The sequence below is a fragment of the Perissodus microlepis genome, chromosome 9, assembly GCF_051167445.1.
Source record: "Perissodus microlepis isolate ML-2025 ecotype Zambia chromosome 9, ASM5116744v1, whole genome shotgun sequence".
NCBI lineage: Eukaryota > Metazoa > Chordata > Actinopteri > Cichliformes > Cichlidae > Perissodus > Perissodus microlepis.
This window is the reverse complement of record NC_140469.1, coordinates 4,355,657-4,378,121: the sequence shown is the minus strand read 5'-3', so window position 1 is coordinate 4,378,121 and position 22,465 is coordinate 4,355,657. Positions and strand designations below refer to the sequence as shown.

The window sequence follows — 22,465 nt, the reverse complement described above, 5'->3', positions numbered from 1 at the left end:
AAAAAACAGACAAAGGTGATGAAGCAGATTTTCATTGTCTTTTCTCTCATCTCTTTTCTCCTTTTTCTTTCCCTCTCCTTCTGTTAACTTTCTTCTGAACTTTTCTTCTTGTTTTTCTTTCCCGTCCCCGAGTCCAGTCTGGCCTGATTACAATAACTTAGAATAAAAATAACTAATAAAGATCAAATAAACTATGACAATCAAGTGGACCAGTATAGCAAAAGGCCCACTTGGGAAAGTAAATCTGTTGGGCATTTGTCTTGGCCTTCAGACAATAACTCTGATTGCTACAGTGCCAGAAAGGACATACAAAAAAACCCAAAAAAAGTCAGCTAGATACCCTGTCTCACCAGGTGCAGTCAGTTCTTGGGCACCTAGGGCCCTGGGGCCATGTTCTCAGCTCGTGCCATGGTGGTGGTGGGGCTGGCTGCTCTCTTGTTAATTTGTGTATGCATACTTTCTTATATTTTTCCCGTTCCAGGTTTTGTTGTTTTATTTGTTTTGTTTTTGTTTTCTTATTTTGCAGGTGCAGCCAAAGAGATCCATTGCACATTTCTATTTCTACTCTTGTACGCTATTTAATGATTTCTCTTTTTTTTCCCCTACCTGCTCGCTTGGACATTGCTATATTGGAAATGAATTGTAATAATGGACGTGACACAAATTTAACCTAATAAATAAACAAAAAAAATGTAACACACATGTAACACATAAACAAGAGGAGCCTATAGAGAATTAGAGCCTAATGAGAATAGAGCTCATCTTGGTAAAGCAAATGTTTTTTGGAACATCACATTCAGATTGCAAAAGCTGCCAGACAGGACAGGCTTAAAGAAAAATAAAGTTACAGAGGTCAAATAGTTGACAAGTTGTGTAACATTATCTTTTATCAAAATGAGATTCTTCCAAGTGCTGATTACTTAATAATAAATAAAGCTGTATGTGGGTAGAGTAGACAGAATGGCCATATTGTGGTTATAAAATAGGTGTTTCCCCTGCACTATTAGATACTGACACTAGATGTCTCTCTAAGCCAAGTGATTCTTAAGCTTCTGTTTATTGTCTATTCCTCAGAAGTTAATCTAATTTGGTCTTCTTTCCTTTTCAGAAAGGCACATGACCATCCTGTGACCATTTTTTTCATCCTTTTATATATCCAAGTCACTGGAACTACAGGCAGTGGAATTCCAAACTAAACTTGTTCATTTAGTTTATGGCAAAATGCATTCAGTTTATTGGGTCATTGCAGTTCTCCTGGCAGTTGGCTCATCTGAGATTTGTTATGCAGGACCTCTCCATGCTCAGTGCAAAGTAGAATGGTATGATGTATTTTCTCTGTATACAATTTGTTTTTTTTGTTGCTGTTGTTCTTCTAGCTTTGCCTTAAAATAATGTGATAAACATGTGTCTGAAGTAATGCTTAGTAAATATTCTTTTATGCATCGTACTGTTAGTCTGCCTCTGCATGTAAACACTAATTCGCCTTTCGTTTCTTTCTTTGTCGTCAATGCAATCTCAATAGAGGAAAGTATCTTCTATATCAATATGTAAACCTAAGACATGCAATAATTAATATGTGTATAAATATTATATTCTTCTATATGAAAGTATTAAAGCATATGTAATGGTTATTTTGTAATTGAAACAACTCTGTATGCTTTATAGAAAAATAATGAGATCACATTTCTCGGTAGTAACAACTGAACTGGCCTGTAAAATCACTGAGCTGCCACCGAAATGTAATTTATTGTGCAAATTGGAAACTTCTTGAGCTTAGCCATAGTTTACTATAAACTGGATTGAGGCAATATTTTTCATAAAGAGCACTGGTCTCACCTTTCCGTCATTCTTAATTGGCTAAAAATGTCATAACACAAACTTGCAAACTTTTAAAATGCCTTAATTAAATGAAATACAGGTGATCTTTCATCATATAAAGCTTCCTTGTGATATAAAAATATATGGTGTAAGATTTAATAATCAAAAAGAAGTAAATAGTGCTAATTACCTTTTGTCAGCAGTAAAAAAAAAAAAGCCCATCTTTTGTTTCTTACAATGGACAAATTCCAAATAGTCTCAAGTAACACTCACAACCCATCTCCACTAGATGGGCCCATTTGTTTTAGTATTCCAAGGTGATGCAACACTAGCAATTACTACACTAAAGTAGCTATGCTTGTTTTATGCCATGCAGGTACTTTGGGATACCATGTCAGGTAGTTTATGAATCCCTGGTTTCACAGATTAAGAAATGGGAAACCATGGCTAGCTGCACTATGGGAGGAGAAAAGTGCCTGTACAAGGTATGTGAAGTCACACACACACACACACACACACACATATAATATTATATAATTGTATTATTGAGTTCTCTTTAACCTTAATTCTGTTCTGTAGAAACAATACATAGATTAACAAATTAATTAATGTCTGCCTCCAGTTGCACTCTGCCTCAGTTCACTTCATATCTGCCAAGCACACTACTCCCTTTAAGAAGAATGTGTATGACATTAACTTTCGATTGGTCTCCTTTCACTTCTACACTTGCTGTCATGTTTCGGTAGGTTATCTCTCTTCTCTGATTTATTATATGACAGGTTAAAGAAACAAAATTAGCAAACTGTCTATTGTCAATAATTTTGGTTTCTGTATATTTGGTTCACTGTACCATGCTCTCCCCTTTCTCTTCTGATGCATCCTTTCTTTTCTGTCTTCATTTTTATTTTTCTGTCTTTCTCACCACCTCACCTTCTGTTTATTTTTGTTATTGCTTACCTTTTGCATTTGCCTGTGCAATCTGTATGTTTTATTTAACAAATATGGCCTTTTTTATTAATTAATTGATCTACTTAATTTCTAGGGCATGTCTATCTCTGAAACCTGGTATGCCATTAAAGACCATGGCACCAACTACTGCAACCTTTATAACCTGATTGAAGGTAAGGTTTGATAAAAATTGTGACAGCCTTTTGCAATTCCTGGGCTTCACTGATAAGTTTGTCCTACAAGTGGTAACATGTTAAAAGTAATTACATATTACTGGAGGCAATAAGGTAAGTAAGGTTTGATTAAATAATTAATCATCTAGAAAGCATCACTCCTTACTGTGTCATTTACATGGATATGAATGGATATTAATGGCTTAATAAGCTCATATATAACATTGAATGAAAACATAAAGTTTATAAAAAATATTACATCCACTACAAACAAGTTATTTAGGAGCTGTTAATGGTTCATAGTATCATTTTAAAAAGCCAAGGAAATCATTAGCAAAGTTCTTCTAGTCATTGCATTTATACATATAATGATTAAGATGAGCTTGTTGTTTGTGTGTTAAAAGATGTGTTATAATGTCTTATTTCATATTGTAATTAATTGTTATTTCTGCATTTACAAGTTGTTAGTTCAGTATTTTCTATGACCTCATCTAAAGTGATGACCATCTATACCAGGGGTCCCCAATCCCAGTCCACAAAGGCCAGTGTCCCTGCAGATTTTAGGTCTCACCCTGGGTCAACACACCTGGATCACATGATTAGCTCATTGCCAGGCCTCTGGAGAACTTCAAGACATGCTGAGAAGGTAATTTATCCATTTAAATCAGCTGTGATCGGTCAAGGACACATCTAAAACCTGCAGGGACACCGGCCCCCGTGGACTGGGATTGGGGACCCCTGATCTATACCTTATAAAGGATTTATAAATGAAAATGAAAGGACAGCAGAACTCAAGCAAGTCTCCCAAAAGTTGATTCTGCAATTTGCATATTAATGATCAAGGTACTACAGGCCTTTTGTGTTCTGTGTGCTCATACCTCTTTCTCTTCTCATTTGTTCAACAGGAAGTGGTCTAACTGAATCCAGGGGTTATAAAGAGGTCACCAGTGACTTCCTGTGCACCCAGCGTTCCTCTGCTAATTGTACTGTCTACTGACTGAATATTTACAATAAACAGAGATCATCATTGTGAAGCAAGGACAATCACCCAGTTTTGATCTTCTTAGTTATTGACAACAAAAAGAAGTCATTTGCAGATTGTATAAGAATCTATACAGTGTGCCCTTACGTGTTTGCTACTGTTGAAAAGGAGGATTTTCATTATCTGTAACTCTTATACAATTTATGTATAGCATGCATTTAGATGTTCAGTTTATTCAAGTATAGTTTTAATGGACCCTGTTTAAACATGAACAAAGGCTGGCCCCCGGTTAAATATTTTTTATTTAGCTTTTAATGACATGCTTCCAAATCTTTCAGAATGAAGTCTTGCTTTAGTAATAAAGGATTTATATATAAAATAATAGTCAATGTAAAACAATACCTGAGATATCAGTCACACAAGTACAAATAAACAGTGGTTGGTGAGTTATCACATTTATTTATTTTATGTTTTATTTATTGCTGTCTGCTCAGCAACCAGCTGCAGCAGCCAGCTGGATACCCAGAGGTTTTGCACACAACACCCTTGACTTCTCAGTGACCACCTTCAATCTCAAAGATCACTTAGAGTGGGTGGCAACCTGTCCCACTTCCACTCTGTAACTGTGACTGTAATCACTCTCAAACAGATTGACAAAGATTTGCAATTAATCACCAATTTGCAATTAATGTAATTATAAATGCAGATTCATTGCCAATATATTGTACACAAAGCTGACACAAAAATCTGACTGTGGCAATTTATGGTCAGTTGTGTCATTTAAATTCTCCAATATGAATTTCTGCAATTCATATTGCAGAAAAAAACAGAGTCACGTTCACATTTACATACATTGCACACTAACAGTATCACAATTAATGTTTTGTGTTCTTCTATTATTTGCACAGTCCATCTGGAAACTATTCACAGTGCTTCACCTGTTCCATAGTTTCTCTTGTTACAGCCTTTTTGGATGGATTAAATTCATTCATTCATTCATTCATTAAATTCAACCTGCGCAGCCTTGCAAATTTTACCAGCCACGCTCGTTGCAACATGACTGGGTTTAGTGGTCTGGAAAATAGTCCCTGGGGTCTGTTACTTTTAAAGGTTGGAGTAACCTGGAAGTGCTATCGATACCGATGTAAACTAATGCTCTGTGAAGCAGTAAAGGTAAAAATCAAAGGGTTAAGAAGGTAATGTACACAATTTAGAGTTTTGAATGTGGGATAATTTCTCAAAGCAATTTTCCCAGGAACAAAGCAATAAATAAAAAGTAATAATTATGGTAATAACAAATAATAAAATCACTTGAATTATACTTATCTATTTAACCTACTCTGTGGTATTGCTCACTTTGTTCTGATCTTTTAGAGGAGAGAGGTTGGAGAGAATAGGCATGCCTTGTCCCTTCTGTGTAGATATGACCCAATAAGACAGGATTCAAGTCCTTGGAAGTTGTAATCCAGTAGGAGACCATGGAATTCCGAATCCTCTTGAAATTATAATCTGACAGGGAAAAAAAGGGGGGGAGGAAAAGTCAAAAATTATAAAATCAATTCTCTCTGGACATCCAGTCACTGTTGTTGATATTTAATCACCCAGTGTCCAGCCACAACTTATCATCCTGTCTCTCTGGACATTTCTTCCTGTTAAATGGGAGTTTTTCCTTCCCACTGTTGCCAAAGTGCTTGCTCATAGGGCGCGTCATATGATTGTTTGGTTTTTCTTTTTTTCTTTGTATTATTGTAGGATATTTAGCTTACAAAATAAATCGCCTTGAGGCAACTGCTGTTGTGATTTGGTGCTATAGAAATAATATTTAATTGAATTGAGTTGAACTCCATACGAAGGAGACTAGAGGCCAAGCTCAAGACAGCACAAAGGGCTGGTGCAACACCAGAGGCCAACTTCAAGCCAACAGTAAAAGTCACCGTCAAGTACAGGATCTACCAAGAAGATGCTCTGTCCCCACTGTTCTGCATAGGCCTGAACCCCCTCAGTAGGCAAGGCAACATTGCAGACATCAAGGACACCTATACGTACCTGGGAATCATGAGGGGACCACTAGAAATGCCTCAACCACCAAGTCCTGCAGACTCAGTTGAATGGGAAGAACAAGATCTGGGCAATCAACACCTACACCCTGACAGTCATCAGATCTGCAGGCCAAAGGAATAGATAGAAGACACTGACATAAAAACAAGACAGTGCAGCCAGCATCAGTCCTTAGCCACCTTCCTTTCACCTAGCGTACAATGTCATAGTGAGATGCCATAACCAAATGGCTAGCATAGTATACTGGAACATTTGTGGTGAGTATGGCCTGGAAGAGAATGAGAATGACCGAGCTAACATCCTATGGGACTTCTAGGCACATGTGGACAAACTGTTGAAGGCTAAATATGAAAAGCAGTTTATAGTTTTAAAACACAGAAAAGCTAATTATGTCCAAATTAATAACATTTGAGTGTCCAAATTCATGCACAAACTGAAGTCTTACAGTTTGATTTTAGATGCTAGTTATTTTATTCAAGTCTACTAAAATGTTTGACATTGATTTTACTCAGTTTCACTGACTGTACTTTATTATAGCCCATAGTGAAATGCATTTTATTAATTTGTCTCATCTCAAAATACCAATTGGAGAGAATGTGATGTTTTTTATATAATTTTTTTTAAAGAAGTCATGACCATTGAGAGCTAAAACAATACAAGGCTCAACAGATATCTGACACTATATACGTGGCTTAAAAGAAAAAATTCTTCTGAATCGTGGTGTCATGCCACTTCACATTTTCACTGACATCTGTATGTGTTTGAAAATTACACAAAGAAGTAGGTATCAAATTGAATGTAAATCAATGAATGAAAGGTGAAGCACTATAAAGGACAACAACATTTTTTTATTTTATTTTATTTTTTTATCTCAGTCACTCCAGTCACTTTTATTCAGCTTCTCTCCTCTCTGGCCCTCTGTGTAGCTGACATGCAGGCACTGGTGTCATAGTCAATGTAAATTCAGTGATTCAGTTGTTTACACAACACATATTTTTGTTACGCTTATAGTGTCAAGTTATGTACACAAAACCTGACTAGCTACTCAGTAAGCTTACTTCAAAATGAGGGCTAATATTAACCAAAGTCACAATTCCTCTCTAGAACTGATGACATTTAAAAAATAAAAATCTATTACCAACCAAGTCGTCTTAAAGAAAAGACTAACGTTATTTTTGGGTAACAACTTATTTGATGAAAGTTTGACATTGTCTTCTGTCTTACTTGCCTGTTCTGGACCCTTGGTAAAAACAGGAGTTAAAAAAGAAAACAGCACACACCAATAGAGAGCCACATGGTGTGAATATAGCTGTTGATACTGCTCAGAGGTGAGGTGCAGTATGACGAGGGGCATCATTCTTTCTGACACTTAAACCAGTTTTCGCTCTTAAAAATGATGGTGAAGTGAGGAGGGAGTCACAGAGAGAAAATACACCCTCAGCTGCATGTGGATTGCAGGGCAGCTTTTATTAAGGGAGCAATATGCTCAGCTGGGCTTTGCCATCCATCACTACCCCCCATCCCCACTCCCACCCGTACCCCTTGCAACATCACACACACACACACACACACACACACACACACACACACACACACACACACACACACACACACACACACCAAAGTCAAATGTTCTCCAACCATTCACCCTTGTGTATCTCTTCTTTCAGACTCCAACTGACTAGCAGGCACCTGTAATAACAAACATGGTATTTTAGCAAAATGTCCATAGAGTTGTAAAGTGCATAAATGAAATATGTATTGAGGCCTGTATTTATAAGTCCTATATTTGTATGCATCTAAATTAATATAAAACTAATAATAAACTTCAATTTAAAAAAAAAAAATCCTCCTGCAATAGTAGTAGTAAGATAATGTAATGACTGTTTCTAATTATATAGATCCCTTATATTTTTGCAAAAATAGCAGCATCTTTTAAGGTAAGTCTCAAACTGTTCACACCTCAGTTTGCACCGTTTTTCTCATTTTACTTTGCAAATAATTTCAAGGTTCACAAACCTGAAGCATCTGCCTCGAGTGTCTAGGTCTAAGTTACCGGCTAGTGTTTTTCTGTCCCTGCCTGTGTTTTCCTGGATCCGATCCGGGGCGGAACACAGTCCACTCTCACCCATCCGCCGCTCGTCAGCAGCAATCAGCGTAGCTGCATTTAAGTCATGGCCATCTCTTCCTCACCGGTCTGTCAGGTACCTATGGTGACAACACGGCTTCAACGCTTTTTGATTTATTCTTCGACAATTGTGTCCTCTGGTTGTGCCTGCAGCTTCCATCACCTCCACTCTCATCATTGTCACTGTTTGCAGCCACGTGCCGGCTTCTCATTCACCTCCACCAAAAAGTACGGATTTCCCTCACTTCGCCTGCCTGCCCCCTGCTCGCCCCTGTTTCACCCCCATCTAAGGACAGGAAGGAAAACTCAACCATTCATCCATCTCCCGCTCACTCTGGCTCCCGGGCCTTGTAATACAGTCCTGATCAAAAGTTTAAGACCACTTGAAAAATGGCAAAAAATCATATTTTGCATGGTTGGATCTTAACAAGGTTCAAAGTAATAGTAGTAGTAGAGCTTCAGCAACAAGAGGAAATGGGAGTCGGACAAAACATTTTTTGAGTATGGACTTTATTGGAAACAAAGCTTAAACTCAAAGAAGCTGTTTAACAGTTGATCAAAAGTTTAGGACCACACCCCCAAAAACCCCTTAAACCCCCCAAAACAGAAATCAAAGTCACAAACATGAACTCAGTAATGAGTAGCGTGGGTAGGTTTGAGCATTGAGTAGGTCAATGAGTAATGAATAGGTCTGAGCATTTTTGCAAAGAAAACTGCCCCTGCAACCTGCATAGGTGGAAGAAATTGGATATGGGTTAACATATTAACTCATATGTCGGTAACATTATTGTAAACTATATTATATCCACATTTATTTAATAAGTTTTGGCAACTTACTGCAAATTGCACTGTATACAGTTTTATACGTCGTGCCACAGTTTTTGCTCCACGTAAGCTGTTAGATTTATACAGAGAATGCCCAGCAGTAACCCAGCAATTTTCCAGCAAAAGAGTTTTATATCAAAAAAATATTATTCCTTAGCTACCTTTTATTGATCTCACTTGCCATGTTGTTTCTGACAGAAAAACACATGTAAAAACCAACCACAGGTTCAGGAATGACTCTTTTACCATAATGTAAGCAGTAACTGTACCCTGCTAACAAACAAAGCATATAATAATTAAGCATACCTGGTCATCATCAGGAGCTGAAATGGAACAAAAACAATCTCCTTTTTTGAACTGTCACCGACCCAAATGCACAGACAATACACACACTGGCTAGATCTGCTTAAAGTGAAGTGGACTGAAAGAGCTCAGTGCTAATTTCAGATGATGAACATCTAGGAAACATCTGGTTAGTTCATAGCCAGCTGAAGCAGAAAGGTGTGACACCCAGAGTGAACATGACTGTATGGCATTTCACAAGTCACGTCTCTTAAAATGTCTGTTAGTGGCAGTCTATAAAATGACATTTATATTCAGAAATCTTCTGCATACTGCAAAAGAGAGTTGCATGACGGACATTAACTAATTGTCCAAAAACGTGCTTTCACTCTGGATTACTTTAAAAGGTTACAGTGATAAAGAAGAAATTTGTGTCTCATAACTAACTCCACTCATCAGACTTACATTGGAGTAGGTTTGACTTCAAAATAGCCTTGGCTTTCACGGATCATTTTTAATTGACAGTTTTCTGTCTGTCAGACATGTTTCATCCGCCCCTTTCTGTGTCCGCATGTGAATGTATTTCACTCCACCCTGATCTGTCCAATTTAAGGCTAGTTTGCATTCAACTTGCATTACTGCACATGTCAGTGTTGTTTATTCAAAAGTAGAATGCATAGCATTGTGATGTTTCAGCGTTATCGGCGCATGATTTAAAAAAAAAAAAAACACTCATTCACTTTACCACTCCTCTCTTCCTTTTCTTGGTCATTTTCTTTCTTTCTTTCTTTTTTCTTTTTTAGTAGCTCAGCCTCACTCTTCACATTCTCTGCTGTCCTTAGTTCAAAGGCTGCCAAATCCTTCCCAAACCAATTAGAGTGTATGTAAGGTCCTCAAGGGGGCCCTGTGGTGACAGAACAGGGTATAGAGTGGCAAGGGGTCTGAAGAGGCAATCACAGTCTGCACTATTCAACAATATCACAAAGCAACAACAATAGCAGGCCATAAATCAGAACACTGAATAGACATTGACTTGTTGGATATGGGGAGACAGGAATAGTGTTTGGATGAAGAAGCAGGAAAGACAAAATCACCAAAAGTATACTCTACCAAATGTACACAAATATATATAGTATGTAATGAATGTAACGCAAGTATGTAATCACGCATTAAAACAATGTCACAAATGCAATCTCTGCAAATATCTGTCTAATATTTAGAAATATTAGAAATAAAAATGCATGTTTATAGTGTCTCATTCTAGAATATATCCAAAAACATTTTCTTAATTTATATGAATTTTAAAAAATGGACAGACCAGTTCGAGATCTTTTCTTAATTTTTACATTGTTTTTGAGTAGAAGTGCTATTAAAATGCTATAGAAACACTGGTGACTTATCACAACCAAGAACCCAGGTTTTTTTGGTTTGTTTTTCACACAATAAGTGCAGTATTTTTTTTATATATATATATTTTTTTAAAGTAAAATGGTGGTAGGATGTGCTACATGGTACAAAAAAAAGTTCTACATGTGCTGTCTTTCTCAGTATATGTTATGGTCCTGGGTCATTGACCCAGCATTTTGAGTTTTGTTGTGGAGTCAAGATTCTTTCTTTTGCATAAGGGGTTGTATTTAAATTCAAGTTCTGTGCAGTTTAATCTTGAGTTTTGCTTTTTGTAATGAGTTTGTTATCTATATTTCTGATTCTAGTTTTGTCTCCAAGTTTCATCTCTGTGTCTTGTCTTCAGCGTCTCCTGTGGAAGTTACTCTGTTGCATTTTGAGAGTCCTTTCTCCTGTGTGTGTTATGTTCAGTTTTGCCTCTCCTTTCTTGTTACTCCTGATTTCTCGATGCTGTGCTCCCAGCTGTCTCCACTTCTCTAATCACCATCTTGTGTGTATGTTTGTGTGTGTTCCTGACTCATGTTTTGTTAAGTTCGCAAGTCTTCAGCAAAAAAGCTGTTTTGACTTTTACCTCGTACGTTTGCAGTCCTGCACTTGGGTTCTACTTTGCCTGCCAGACCATAAAACCTGATAATATTAAGTAAATTATTTTTTAAAAATCATCTATGGATGGATGAAAGTTTTTTTTTTTGTCTCTTTCCTTTTTTCTTTTTCATTGCTTTTTACATGCCGCAGTTCAGCAGGTGTATAGAAAGTCATCTGTAATATGATACTCTTAGTAAACACACAAAATACATTTATACTACTGTTCTCAGCTATTCACACAGTATCATATCCTCCCCCTGGTTTGGGTTGCTTTGATTCATATAGCTGTCATAGTTTTCTAATTTTTTTGACCCAAAGAGCAGCCTGCAACCATTAGAAGACTTTAAAGGTTTATTTACAAGTGAGTGTTAAGCAGCAAGATCACCACTGATGAACGTCTTTAGAGGAGGAGACAGACTGTCAGGTATGGCTACTGCCACTATACTTGCTGCAATTAGCAAATTGCAGCAATTTAAGGAGTTTTAAGTCTAAGGAGTCTAATCTGACCAGCCCAACTCGCCACGTGAAAGAACAAAACACGTAAAAGAACCCACTGTCCCAATACCTGGCAGTAGTACGTTGTTTTTCAATGTGATTGTATTTGTAGCCAGTCTGGCAGAGCCAACTGAGTAAATTGGGAAAACAATAAAATAATTTTTGTGTAATTCCTTCATTTTATGGGAATTACTGCTTCTTGTTTACTTCTAAAACTAAAGCCTCTTTTGTGCAAGGCCAATAAAGATATTCTTAATCCTGGCAAGAGGGCCACACAGCTTCTCCAGTGATGATGGAAAAGAAACCTGTAACTATCACATTCTCCTTAAATGCTTCCCTTGCTTCTTAGATAGGTGATAGTTCGATTTTGTTGGAAACATCATCTATTACAATTAGTGTAGATTTCACATGCCAGTTTATCCAACACTAATTCCCCCGGCAGCTTAAACACAGTTACATGCACTTACACATATAACTGCATACAACAGTGGCAACTGTCTATGAGTACCTCCAGAAAGATAACATCTATATTTGAGGATGACAAACTAGATAAAAATCTGAACTTTGGGTAAAATGGATTAGTTGCTGACCAGAGTAAAAAATATTCATGACTGGCACAGGCAAAAGTGGAAATTTTATGGTTGTGATTTAGGGTTTTTTGCTTTCGCTGGCACTAGATACCTCACAGTCACTCCTGTATAACTGCGAGTTACCCAGAAGTGGCATTCTTCATTGGAATGAAGGAAAGCACTCATTTGTCAGAAGTTCTTTAGTTGGTGTTAAGCAGTGGAACTGGATGCAGCCTCTCTCTTGTTCTGCTCTGGTCCATCACTCAACCTTCAACAACCTCATTAAATCTGACAGAACATGAGCTCAGCCTGTGAGGGCAGGAAGAGAAGGACTGGATCATGAGATATATAAATAAAGTTTGACAATGACCCAGTAACCTCCTCTGCGTTCATAGCAGCAGACTGATTGCCATGGATTTTTTTGTGTTCCTAAATGATAGTGTTCCACTAGGCACTAAAAATTCTCAATATCTCATTTGCTTGTTCTATTTACCTTTTATTTTACATGTGTGTATAATTCTGCTAATACAAAAGGTCTCCTCTAAATTAATTACAAATTCAGCATTACTCCATCAGTAACTTCATCAGTCCTTGTAACTGATTATTTTGAGAGGAATGTTGTTTTTTTCTGTTTGCCAGTTTGTTAAACCACTTAACACTGACCCATGAGCCATTCAAGCATAAAAAGGCACTAAACTGAATGACTAAAACAGTGCTGAGTCTATAAAGTTGCTAAACAATCAACTTAGCAATTAACCCGTTTTAAATTGTATCTCTAGGCACTTTGTTACTTGCAGCCTGTCAGAAAAAAAAGTTTTTCTTTAGCCTTGTTGGCTAACCAGAAACAACAGAGGATTCCAACACAATCCTACAATACCGTGGAATGATGACGGAGCCTCTGCTCTTCCTTTTGGCCTAAACACCAAGGCCAACTATAATGATAATCACCATGCAGGAAAAAGCAATTCAGTGGACATGAATGAGTGAATGAATGCTAGTTAGCAGCTCTATCTTAGACAAAGTTGACCTCAGCTAGGTTAACAGCAATATCACTTACATAGGTTAATGTTGGATAGTGACTTATTTACGATATGGCTTGGGTTTTCCCCCTCCGTTTGTTTTTATTATTTTTTTAAGCAGTTCATGGACATTTAATGAACATTTAAGTGTTATTATATCAACATTAACCTCTCACACTAACCTGCTCACCTGATGAAGACCCTGGAGCGGCTGGTCCTCGCTCAGCTTTGGCGCCTGGTGAGCTCATCACTGGACCCACTTCAGTTTGCCTACCAGCCTGGCATTGGAGCGGATGATGCCATCATTCACCTCGTGCATCGTTCCCTCGCTCACCTGGAGACTGCTGGGAGCACTGTGAGAATCATGTTCTTTGATTTCTCCAGTGCCTTTAACACCATTCTTCCCACGGTCCTGAAGGACAAGCTGGAGAACTCTGGAGTGGACAATCACCTCACTACATGGATTCTGGACTACCTCACTGACCGACCACAGTATGTGAGGACTCAGGGCTGTGTGTCGGACTGGGTAGTCTGCAGTACGGGGGCCCCACAGGGAACGGTTCTGGCACCGTTCCTCTTCACCATCTACACTGCAGACTTCTCCCACAACTCCATCCAGTGCTTCCTGCAGAAGTTCTCTGACGACTCTGCAGTAGTCGGCCTCATCACTGATGGGCACGACAAGGAGTACAGAGAACTGACCCAAGGCTTTGTGGACTGGTGCCAGCAGAACTACCTCCAGATCAACACTAGTAAAACCAAGGAGCTGGTGGTAGACTTCCGCAGGCACAAACATCCTCCACTGCAACCACTGATCATCCAAGGTATGAACATTGAGACTGTGGACAGCAACAGGTACCTTGGTGTTCATCTGAACAATAAACTGGACTGGACTCATAATTCAGACGCCCTCTACAGGAAAGGGCTGTACCTGCTGCGGAGACTCAGGTCTTTTGGAGTGGAGGGCCCACTCCTGAAGACCTTCTATGACTCTGTGGTAGCCTCAGCCATCTTTTACGGGCATGGTCTGCTGGGGCGGCAGCATCTCTGCTGGGGACAGGAAGAGACTGAACAGGCTGATCAGGAGGGCCAGCTCTGTTCTAGGATGCTCTCTGGACCCAGTGGAGATGGTGAGTGACAGGAGAATGATGGCTAAGCTGTCATCCCTGTTGGACAACATCTCCCACCCCATGCAGGACACTCTGACAGCACTGAGCAGCTCCTTCAGTGGCAGACTGCAGCACCCACGATTTGGGACGGAGAGATTTCGCAGGTCTTTCCTCCTCACTGCTGTCAGACTCCACAACAAAGACTTTGCATGTCCATTTCCTTCATTTAAAGGACCTTTTAGTCTCTTTTAACACTTCAGTTCAAGATGCGAGGGCTGCCTATTCTCAGACTTAGTGTCTAAGAGCAGAGGTAACCCCAAGGTACTATTCGACACCATTAGTGATATTGTTGCTCCTGCTCCACCTGCTGTCCCAATTTCATCAAATGAAGATTGTGAAAAATTTCTTTCTTTCTTCGTTGAAAAAGTCAGTAACGTGAGGAACAATATCTCTCCTTCTGTGTCTTCTTGTCTGCTCCAACTCAAGCTAGGCCTGTAATTTTAGAAAGATTTTTACCTGTGTCCTTACCAGAGCTGGTCAAGTTAGTTAATTCGATGAAAGCGTCCTCCGGCTCTCTTGATATTTTACCTGGATCATTATTTAAAAATGTCTTTCAGTCTATTGGTCCCCGTGTGCTCACAATTATCAATACCTCACTGGTTTCTGGTCAGGTCCCTGTTTACTGTAAGAATGCTGTTATTCACCCACTGTTAAAAAAAACCCTAAGCTTGATGCTTCTCTTCTTAGTAGCTACAGACCGATTTCAAAATTACCGTTCATTGCTAAGATTTTCGAAAAGGTTGTGGCTAAGCAGCTTATAGCTGTTCTAGATAAATACAGCATTCTGGATAAATTCCAATCTGGCTTTCGTAGCGCTCACTCTACTGAAACTACACTTCTTAGAGTCTCCAACGACATTTTGATGAGATGTGATGCAGGAGAATGCTCCGTTCTGTTGATGTTGGACCTGACCTCCTTTGATACTGTGGACCATCATATTCTGCTAGATAGGCTGAGACACTGGGTGGGTATATGAGGGGCTGCTTTGGACTGGTTTGAATCCTATTTGCATGAACGATCCTTTTCTGTGGCTACCTCTAAGTACAGTTCCTCTTCTACTTTTCTTGCCTATGGTGTGCCACAAGGTTCAGTTTTGGGGCCTTTATTGTTCTTGCTGTATTTACTTCCTCTTCAACACTTATTGAGCACTTTTAAGGACATTTCGTATCACTGCTATGCAGATGATATTCAGTTATATATCTCCTTTAAGCCCCATGATGTTTCCAAGCTACAGATTTTGCATAAGTGCATAGACTCCACTAGATGTTGGATAGCTGGAAACTTTCTTCAACTAAATGAGGAGAAGACTGAAGTCCTTGTTTGTGCTCCTAAAAATTTTGTACCAAGTGTTATGGAAAACTTGGGTCCACTTGCTACATTTGCCAAACCGTCTATCAGGAACCTTGGTGTTACTATTGACTCAGCTCTGACTTTGGATGCCCATGTAAAATCTCTGGTTCGCTCCTGTTTTTATCACTTGAGAAACATTGCTAAGCTGAGTCCCATTGTATCACGCTCCGAATTAGAAATTGTCATTCATGCATTTGTTTCATCTCATCTGGATTATTGTAATTCTTTGTTTACTTGTTTATGTAAAGCCTCTTTGGGGCATCTGCAAGTTGTTCAGAATGTTGCTGCAAAGCTTCTGACCACGTCCTCCAAGTACTCCCATGTCACACCCCTGCTGATTCAGCTGCACTGGCTCCTCGTTAAATTCAGAATCCACTTTAAGGTTTTGACCTTGACTTTCAGGGCTCTGCATAGACAAGCACCAACATATATAAGTGAACTTTTACATCCATACATTCCCAGCAGGTCCCTGAGGTCATGTGACCAGGACTTGCTGGTTGTCCAACACACGAGGCTGAAAACAAAAGGCGACAAAGCTTTTGTAACTGTGGCTCCCAGATTGTGGAACTCTCTCCCTTTGAGCCTGAGATCTGTGGACTCCGTGGTTGCTTTTAAAAAACACCTAAAAACTCATCTTTTTAAACTTGCTTTTGGTTGATTTTTATTTTTAGGTTTTAGCTCCTGTGAAGCACTTTGTGATTTTTATCTTGAAAGGTGCTATATAAATAAAATTTTACTTTTACTTTTTACTTCAACTGATCACACACATCCACACATGTGCAATAGCAATAACACTAAGTGCATTACTCTTTTCTGGCATCGTTGTATTATACTCAACTGTATATAGCATTAGTATTCTATTTTATTCTATTTTATTTGATTGTATATAGTATTTTATTTTATTTTATTCTATTGTGTACAGTATCTTATTGATATCTTATTCCAGTGTTTTTCTCTAATTTTTCTATGCAACTTTGCACTGTCCACTGCTGTAACAAAACAAATTTCCCAAATGTGGGACTAACAAAGGTTATCTTAAACCTTAATTTACTCGTTTGGGATGGTGAAGGATATATCCATTTATTTTCTGGTGACTGTACGTGCACGTCTGACACTATGTGTTGGAGTGGAAGGATCGGTCACATATCAATCAGAAGGATTTATGTATGGTCTGCGGCACTTTTTGTATATAGTGTCTTCCTTTCCCCGCCCCCTCCTTTACAGATGTATCATTATACAATGCCAGAACTCCACTAGCACTAGTAAAACATCATAGATATGAAGTGGTCCGTTTTCAAACATACAAACATTACAAATTAATAGCTTCATATCTATATATATATCTATATATCTATATATAGATATAGATATAGATATATAGATATATATCATATTTATAGCTTCATCCTGCACACTAAATAAAAGTAAGGGTGCTTGCATCTTGCTGAAGAGAAAATTTGATCTTAACATCAGGTATAGCGCAAATGCTGAGAATGGCCGGCTGGCACTTGTTATTTTAAATAACAAACTGTCATAATGAGCCAGATAGAGACTTTTTTACCTATATTGCCAACACACTATTAGAACAAAATAACTGTTCCTTAGTGCTGGGAGGTGACTTCAATGCTGTCATTAACCCCACTCTTGATAAATCTAATCTAGATGCAGCAACAAATCTGTCTTTCACTCTGCTGAATGCACTCATAAAAGATCTCAACCTTATCGATCTCTGGCGTATGTAGAATATTGATACCAGGGATTACCCATTATTCTCCAATAGACACAAAACATTTTCTAGGACAGATTACATTTTTGTTAGCCCTTGCCTAATTTCAGGCAGTACTTCTATTTCTGTTCAGCCAATCTTGTTGTGTGATCACTCAACATTATTATGCCCTGTTGACCTGCCTAACATTGAGACTATGTCCCCCAAGTGGCGATTAAACACATCTCTGTTAACCAACCCTACTTTTCTCAGCCTACTTAAGCTCCAGCTGAAAGATTTCTTAGATATCAACACTAATGACCCACAAGTTTTATGGGACACTACATTTGTGTTTTTTGTATCTCATTCTCCTCTATGTTGACAACAACAAAAGTCGCTCAGAACTCTAATTTAGAAAAGTAAAAAGAATTATTACAAATTTACAAAAACACAGCTGGTCATACGATGGTCATCACTGAAAGATGAATACGATGCAGTAGAGCAGGGCGATATGGCCAAAAATATTTATCACAATATATATTTGAAAATTTGCGATAACGATATAACTGACGATATAATTGATGCAAGACAAAATACAACTCCACAACTTTACTAGCACAAAAAAAAACCCATCCATGCATTTTCACTTAAACAAGTAGCTGTTTTTTATGTGCATTAAAGCTATATAAAAACAGTGCAAATGCAAATTCCTTGCTGAAAGTTTAATCCAAAGGCATTTCCAGTAGAAATGGGCTGACATATCCTGAGCATAACCATGTATAATATCCATCCATCCATCCATCCATCTTCATCCGCTTTATCCGAGGCCGGGTCGCGGGGGCAGCAGCCTAAGCAGAGAGGCCCAGACCTCCCTCTCCCCAGCCACCTCCTCCAGCTTATCCGGGGGAACACCAAGGCGTTCCCAGGCCAGCCGAGAGATATAATCTCTCCAGCGTGTCCTGGGTCTGCCCCGGGGCCTCCTCCCGGTAGGACATGCCCGGAACACCTCACCTAGGAGGCGCCCAGGAGGCATCCTTGTCAGATGCCCGAACCACCTCAGCTGGCTCCTTTCGATGTGGAGCAGCAGTGGCTCTACTCTGAGTCCCTCCCGGATGGCCGAACTTCTCACCCTATCTCTAAGGGAGAGGCCAGCCACCCTTCGGAGGAAGCTCATTTCTGCCGCTTGTATCCGCGATCTCGTTCTTTCGGTCACTACCCACAGCTCGTGGCCATAGGTGAGGGTAGGGACGTAGATCAACCGGTAAATTGAGAGCTTCACTTTTACACTCAGCTCCCACTGAAGTTAAAAAGAGGTGCTTTGCAACATTAAACTGCTTTGTGCCAAATAAAAAAGTCAAATACGTATTTTTTGGACCATAAGGTGCACCGGATTATAAGACACATTAAGCGAAACAAAGCAGTCAAATAAATCAAACTTTATTCAACTCATTCTTCTTGCTTCCTCCACTTCTGTACCATTGATTCATTAATACTGTATTCTATCACAGCTGCTCTATTCCCATGTTGTTGCAGTATATTAATGACTAACCTTCTATTGTGGATGGATTATCTCAGTTGTTCTCCTGACTGTAGTTTGGTCCGTTTACAGCATCCTGCCATGCGATTGCATTTGTCTCTATCCATCAGGAACCTTCACGTTAACTTTTATCGAGTGGAAGAAAGTGTTAGCGTTCATCCTCCAGCTTCCCTGTTTATGTTATGCTAATATAGCTGTGTCGCTAGCGATCACGTAGCACATCATTATATACCACCTCAGTAACCTTACAAAACCTTACAAACGTCACTGCTGTTTAGTTTCCTGTCTTCATTTATGTTGGAAGTGATAGCAGAGCTGTACGTTTGAATTTTTTCAGAAATCTCTCAGTCAGAACATGCTATATCATGATTAGGTAACTAGCAAAACTAGTGAGCTAACTTCCGCTAACTTCCTGCTAACTTCTAACTCCATTAAATGTAATAAAGTCTGTTTTCATGGATGCCTGGATGTTAATCTTCATAGTTACACCTGGTAAAGCAGCAATGCTGATCGTTTTTTTTAAGATGAAAGAATTTAGACAGTTTTTAACTCTCAGTGATGCTAGAGCAGGGGTGTCAAACTCCAGTCCTCGAGGGCCGGTGTCCTGCAGGTTTTAGATCTCACCCTGGGTCAGCACACCTGAATCAAATGATTAGTTCATTACCAGGCCTCTGGAGAACTTCAAGACATGTTGAGGAGGTAATTTAGACATTTAAATCAGCTGTGTTGCATCAAGGACACATCTAAAACCTGCAGGACACCGGCCCTTGAGGCCTGGAGTTCAACACCTGTGTGCTAGAGTGTTCGTTTGACTTTGGGACCTGAAGCGGACGGAGTTGAGGACCCAGATTACTCCCAGATTTACAAGCACCTTAGTCCGACAAATACGGCAATAACGACGGCCCGCTTGCATGTTCTACAAAAAAAAGTGCTTTGGTCGGTATCTGACGGACAAACATCAAACCAGTTCCACATTACTGAAGTTGCACCATTTTTACAAACCAATTCTGGTTCATCCGTTTCACTCAACGATCCGCTTTCTCCGTTGCCGCCATGCTTTTTCGGCCATGTGCGTATTAAAAAAACAAAGGCACTGCGCATGCGCGTTTTACCCATATTCTATCCCGATATTTCATTTTCTTATCGTTGCCTAACATTGTACCGGTATTACCATGAATGGTATAATATGGCCCAGCCCTACAATGCAGTAATCTTATCTAGAGCAGAGTTCATCTTGCATAGAACCAGACAATAAAAGCTGCGGATGGTAAAATTGCAATAAACCCCCAAACCATCAATACCACATTTACCTCGTGTTTTGACAATCTTTATAAACCAGAGATCAATTTCAAGGATTCTATTTTTTTATTGTTTCCTTGACAGACCGGAGCTACTCCGAATCTCACAAGCAGATCAGGAGGAGTTGGAAGCCCCATTAGATGGCCTTAGATGGCTCACTTATGCTTGACTCTTTTAATTTTGCAATCCAGAATCGGTCTTTCCGCAGAGATCAGAAAACAACACTTATCACTCTTCTCTTAAAAAAGGGAAAAAAATCCTCTTGAGTGCTCTAGTTTCAGACCAATATCCCTAGTCACAACTGATCTCGATGTATTTGCCAAGGCTCTTGCACTGCGCTTGGAAAGAGTCATTTACGCATTAGTTGTTTTTTTGTTTTTTTTTGTTTTTTTTTGTGTCCCGTTTGGATCTTTAGCCATCAGAATTGTTGTCTTAAGGCCAAGAAAGATGCCAAGCGGATTTATTTTACCAAGTGGATCATCATGGCCTTGCCATATTGGTCCATTTGATTGACCTTTATTATAATTATGAATTTATTTTATTTTCGGTTGCTACAAACGGGACAGACATGACTAGGGGATAGGACAGGGAGAAAGAATGAAAGAAAGAGGGAGAGAAAGAAAACCAAAGAGGAGAAGAGACGGTGAGAAGGGGGGGAAGAAAGAAAAACAAACAAACAAACAAACAAAACACCTGGATCACCTGTATGGAGAAAAAAACAGAAGAGAAAGCAAACAACAAAGAGCAACATAATAAAAAAAACCGCACCATCACAATAAACTAGCTAGCAGTAGATAACAGTAGATACTAAATAATAAACGATATTGTGCAGCACGCAAGATAGACAGCGCACAATGTGCTTTGAGGCAGCAGCCAAGAAAGGTGTAGTCCGCGTCTGTGAACACCCGTGTGTACACCTGTGTGCATACCTGTGCGGATCAGCATGCTTGTATTCCAAAGGTTTCTCCATGTAACGATCTGCTAGGGAGTGTGGGGAGCCATAGCCCCGTCCACCAGGGTATGAAGCAGGTATGGAGGAGATCCAGGCCCCAGATATCCAGAGGCCCCAGAGTACAAGGACCCGAGGAGGACCACCAAAGGGGGGGAACCGTGCCACCCTCCTGGGAAGAGCTGAGTAGAGCCCCAAACGAGAGGTCACCCCGCAGCTACGGAGCAGAGGCCAGAGGGGGTTGCAGTGGCGTGCCCGCGGGCTCTGCCGGCAGCCAGCTGTGCCAGAGAGGACCGAGCTTCATATGTAGTGTTGCTGTGTGCTGTTCTAAAGTGCATTTAAAACTCAGGAAAGCATGGTACTAGCTTCCTCTCAGAGAGCAGCACGGCTCCTCCCGAAAACCCTTAGCGTCTAAATGCATTTAAAATTGAGGGTAGGGCACCAGCGCCAGAGGTGGGTTGGAGTACACCGACCATCCTCTGGATGCTGTAAAACGTGCCCACCCCCAAGGCCCTATATGTATGGGTTATGTGAGAGTGTGAGTAATGTGGATGTCTAGGTTGCAGAATAAAATTGAGGCACAGGCGGCCAGAAGGGGACAGAGGGGGAGTGCCTCCCCTGCACCCTGGTGACATACCTGCACCCCAAGCCCTGCGTGTGTGGGTGGGTGTGGTAGAGCGGGAATAGGGAGGCAGCTGAGGATGAGGAGGGAAGAAAGGGAGGGGCAGGCGGCCCCTCCCTGGGGCCAGCTCCCCCGCTGACCCCAGTAGGCACCCCCACACTCTGGAACCCACCAGGGCAAGGGGGCCCAGGCCCATCCGGACCGGGGCCTGCAGCAGCAGCACCGCCCAGCCCCACAGAGTCCGGGGCAGCCCACCCGACTCCACCCCAGAGAAAACTGCACCCACCCCATCATCCAATCATCTCCCAAACTACACAAGACAATAGACACCCAGGTTGAGTTCATTCTCCACCTCTCCTATATCTCTCCCCCCACCTGCAGAGTGAGCTCCTGTAGTGAGGAGACCACCTGCAAAGGTATAACAACCTCCCCACCAGTTAGAGAGCCCCCTAGTTGGGCCGATGCACCAGAGGTCCCCCGCACTGGGGCTGAGCCCCCCTGCACCCACCCGCCCACTGCTCTGGCGACACAACAGCCAGGACCCAAGC

The 22,465-nt window shown here is 40.2% G+C and overlaps 1 protein-coding gene across 1 annotated transcript; it reads left to right on the top strand.

The window, feature by feature from the left end:
- The first annotated feature begins 1,172 nt into the window (after window positions 1-1,172).
- On the top strand, window positions 1,173-4,329 carry LOC146379896 (uncharacterized). The gene is made up of 5 exons (XM_084938706.1): window positions 1,173-1,319; window positions 2,195-2,303; window positions 2,441-2,560; window positions 2,861-2,939; window positions 3,845-4,329. Exons 1-5 carry the CDS (start codon window positions 1,222-1,224, stop codon window positions 3,934-3,936), a joined length of 498 nt encoding a protein of 165 aa, XP_084794832.1. The 5' UTR covers window positions 1,173-1,221; the 3' UTR covers window positions 3,937-4,329.
- Window positions 4,330-22,465: the final 18,136 nt, after the last annotated feature.

Bases quoted from the DNA above. Each gene is read 5' to 3' on its own strand.
- LOC146379896 (XM_084938706.1), top strand. From the start codon at position 1,222: ATGCATTCAGTTTATTGGGTCATTGCAGTTCTCCTGGCAGTTGGCTCA. The intron at 1,320-2,194 runs GTATGATGTATT...TATGCCATGCAG, and splicing joins GCTCAGTGCAAAGTAGAATG to GTACTTTGGGATACCATGTC. The intron at 2,940-3,844 runs GTAAGGTTTGAT...TTTGTTCAACAG, and splicing joins CCTTTATAACCTGATTGAAG to GAAGTGGTCTAACTGAATCC.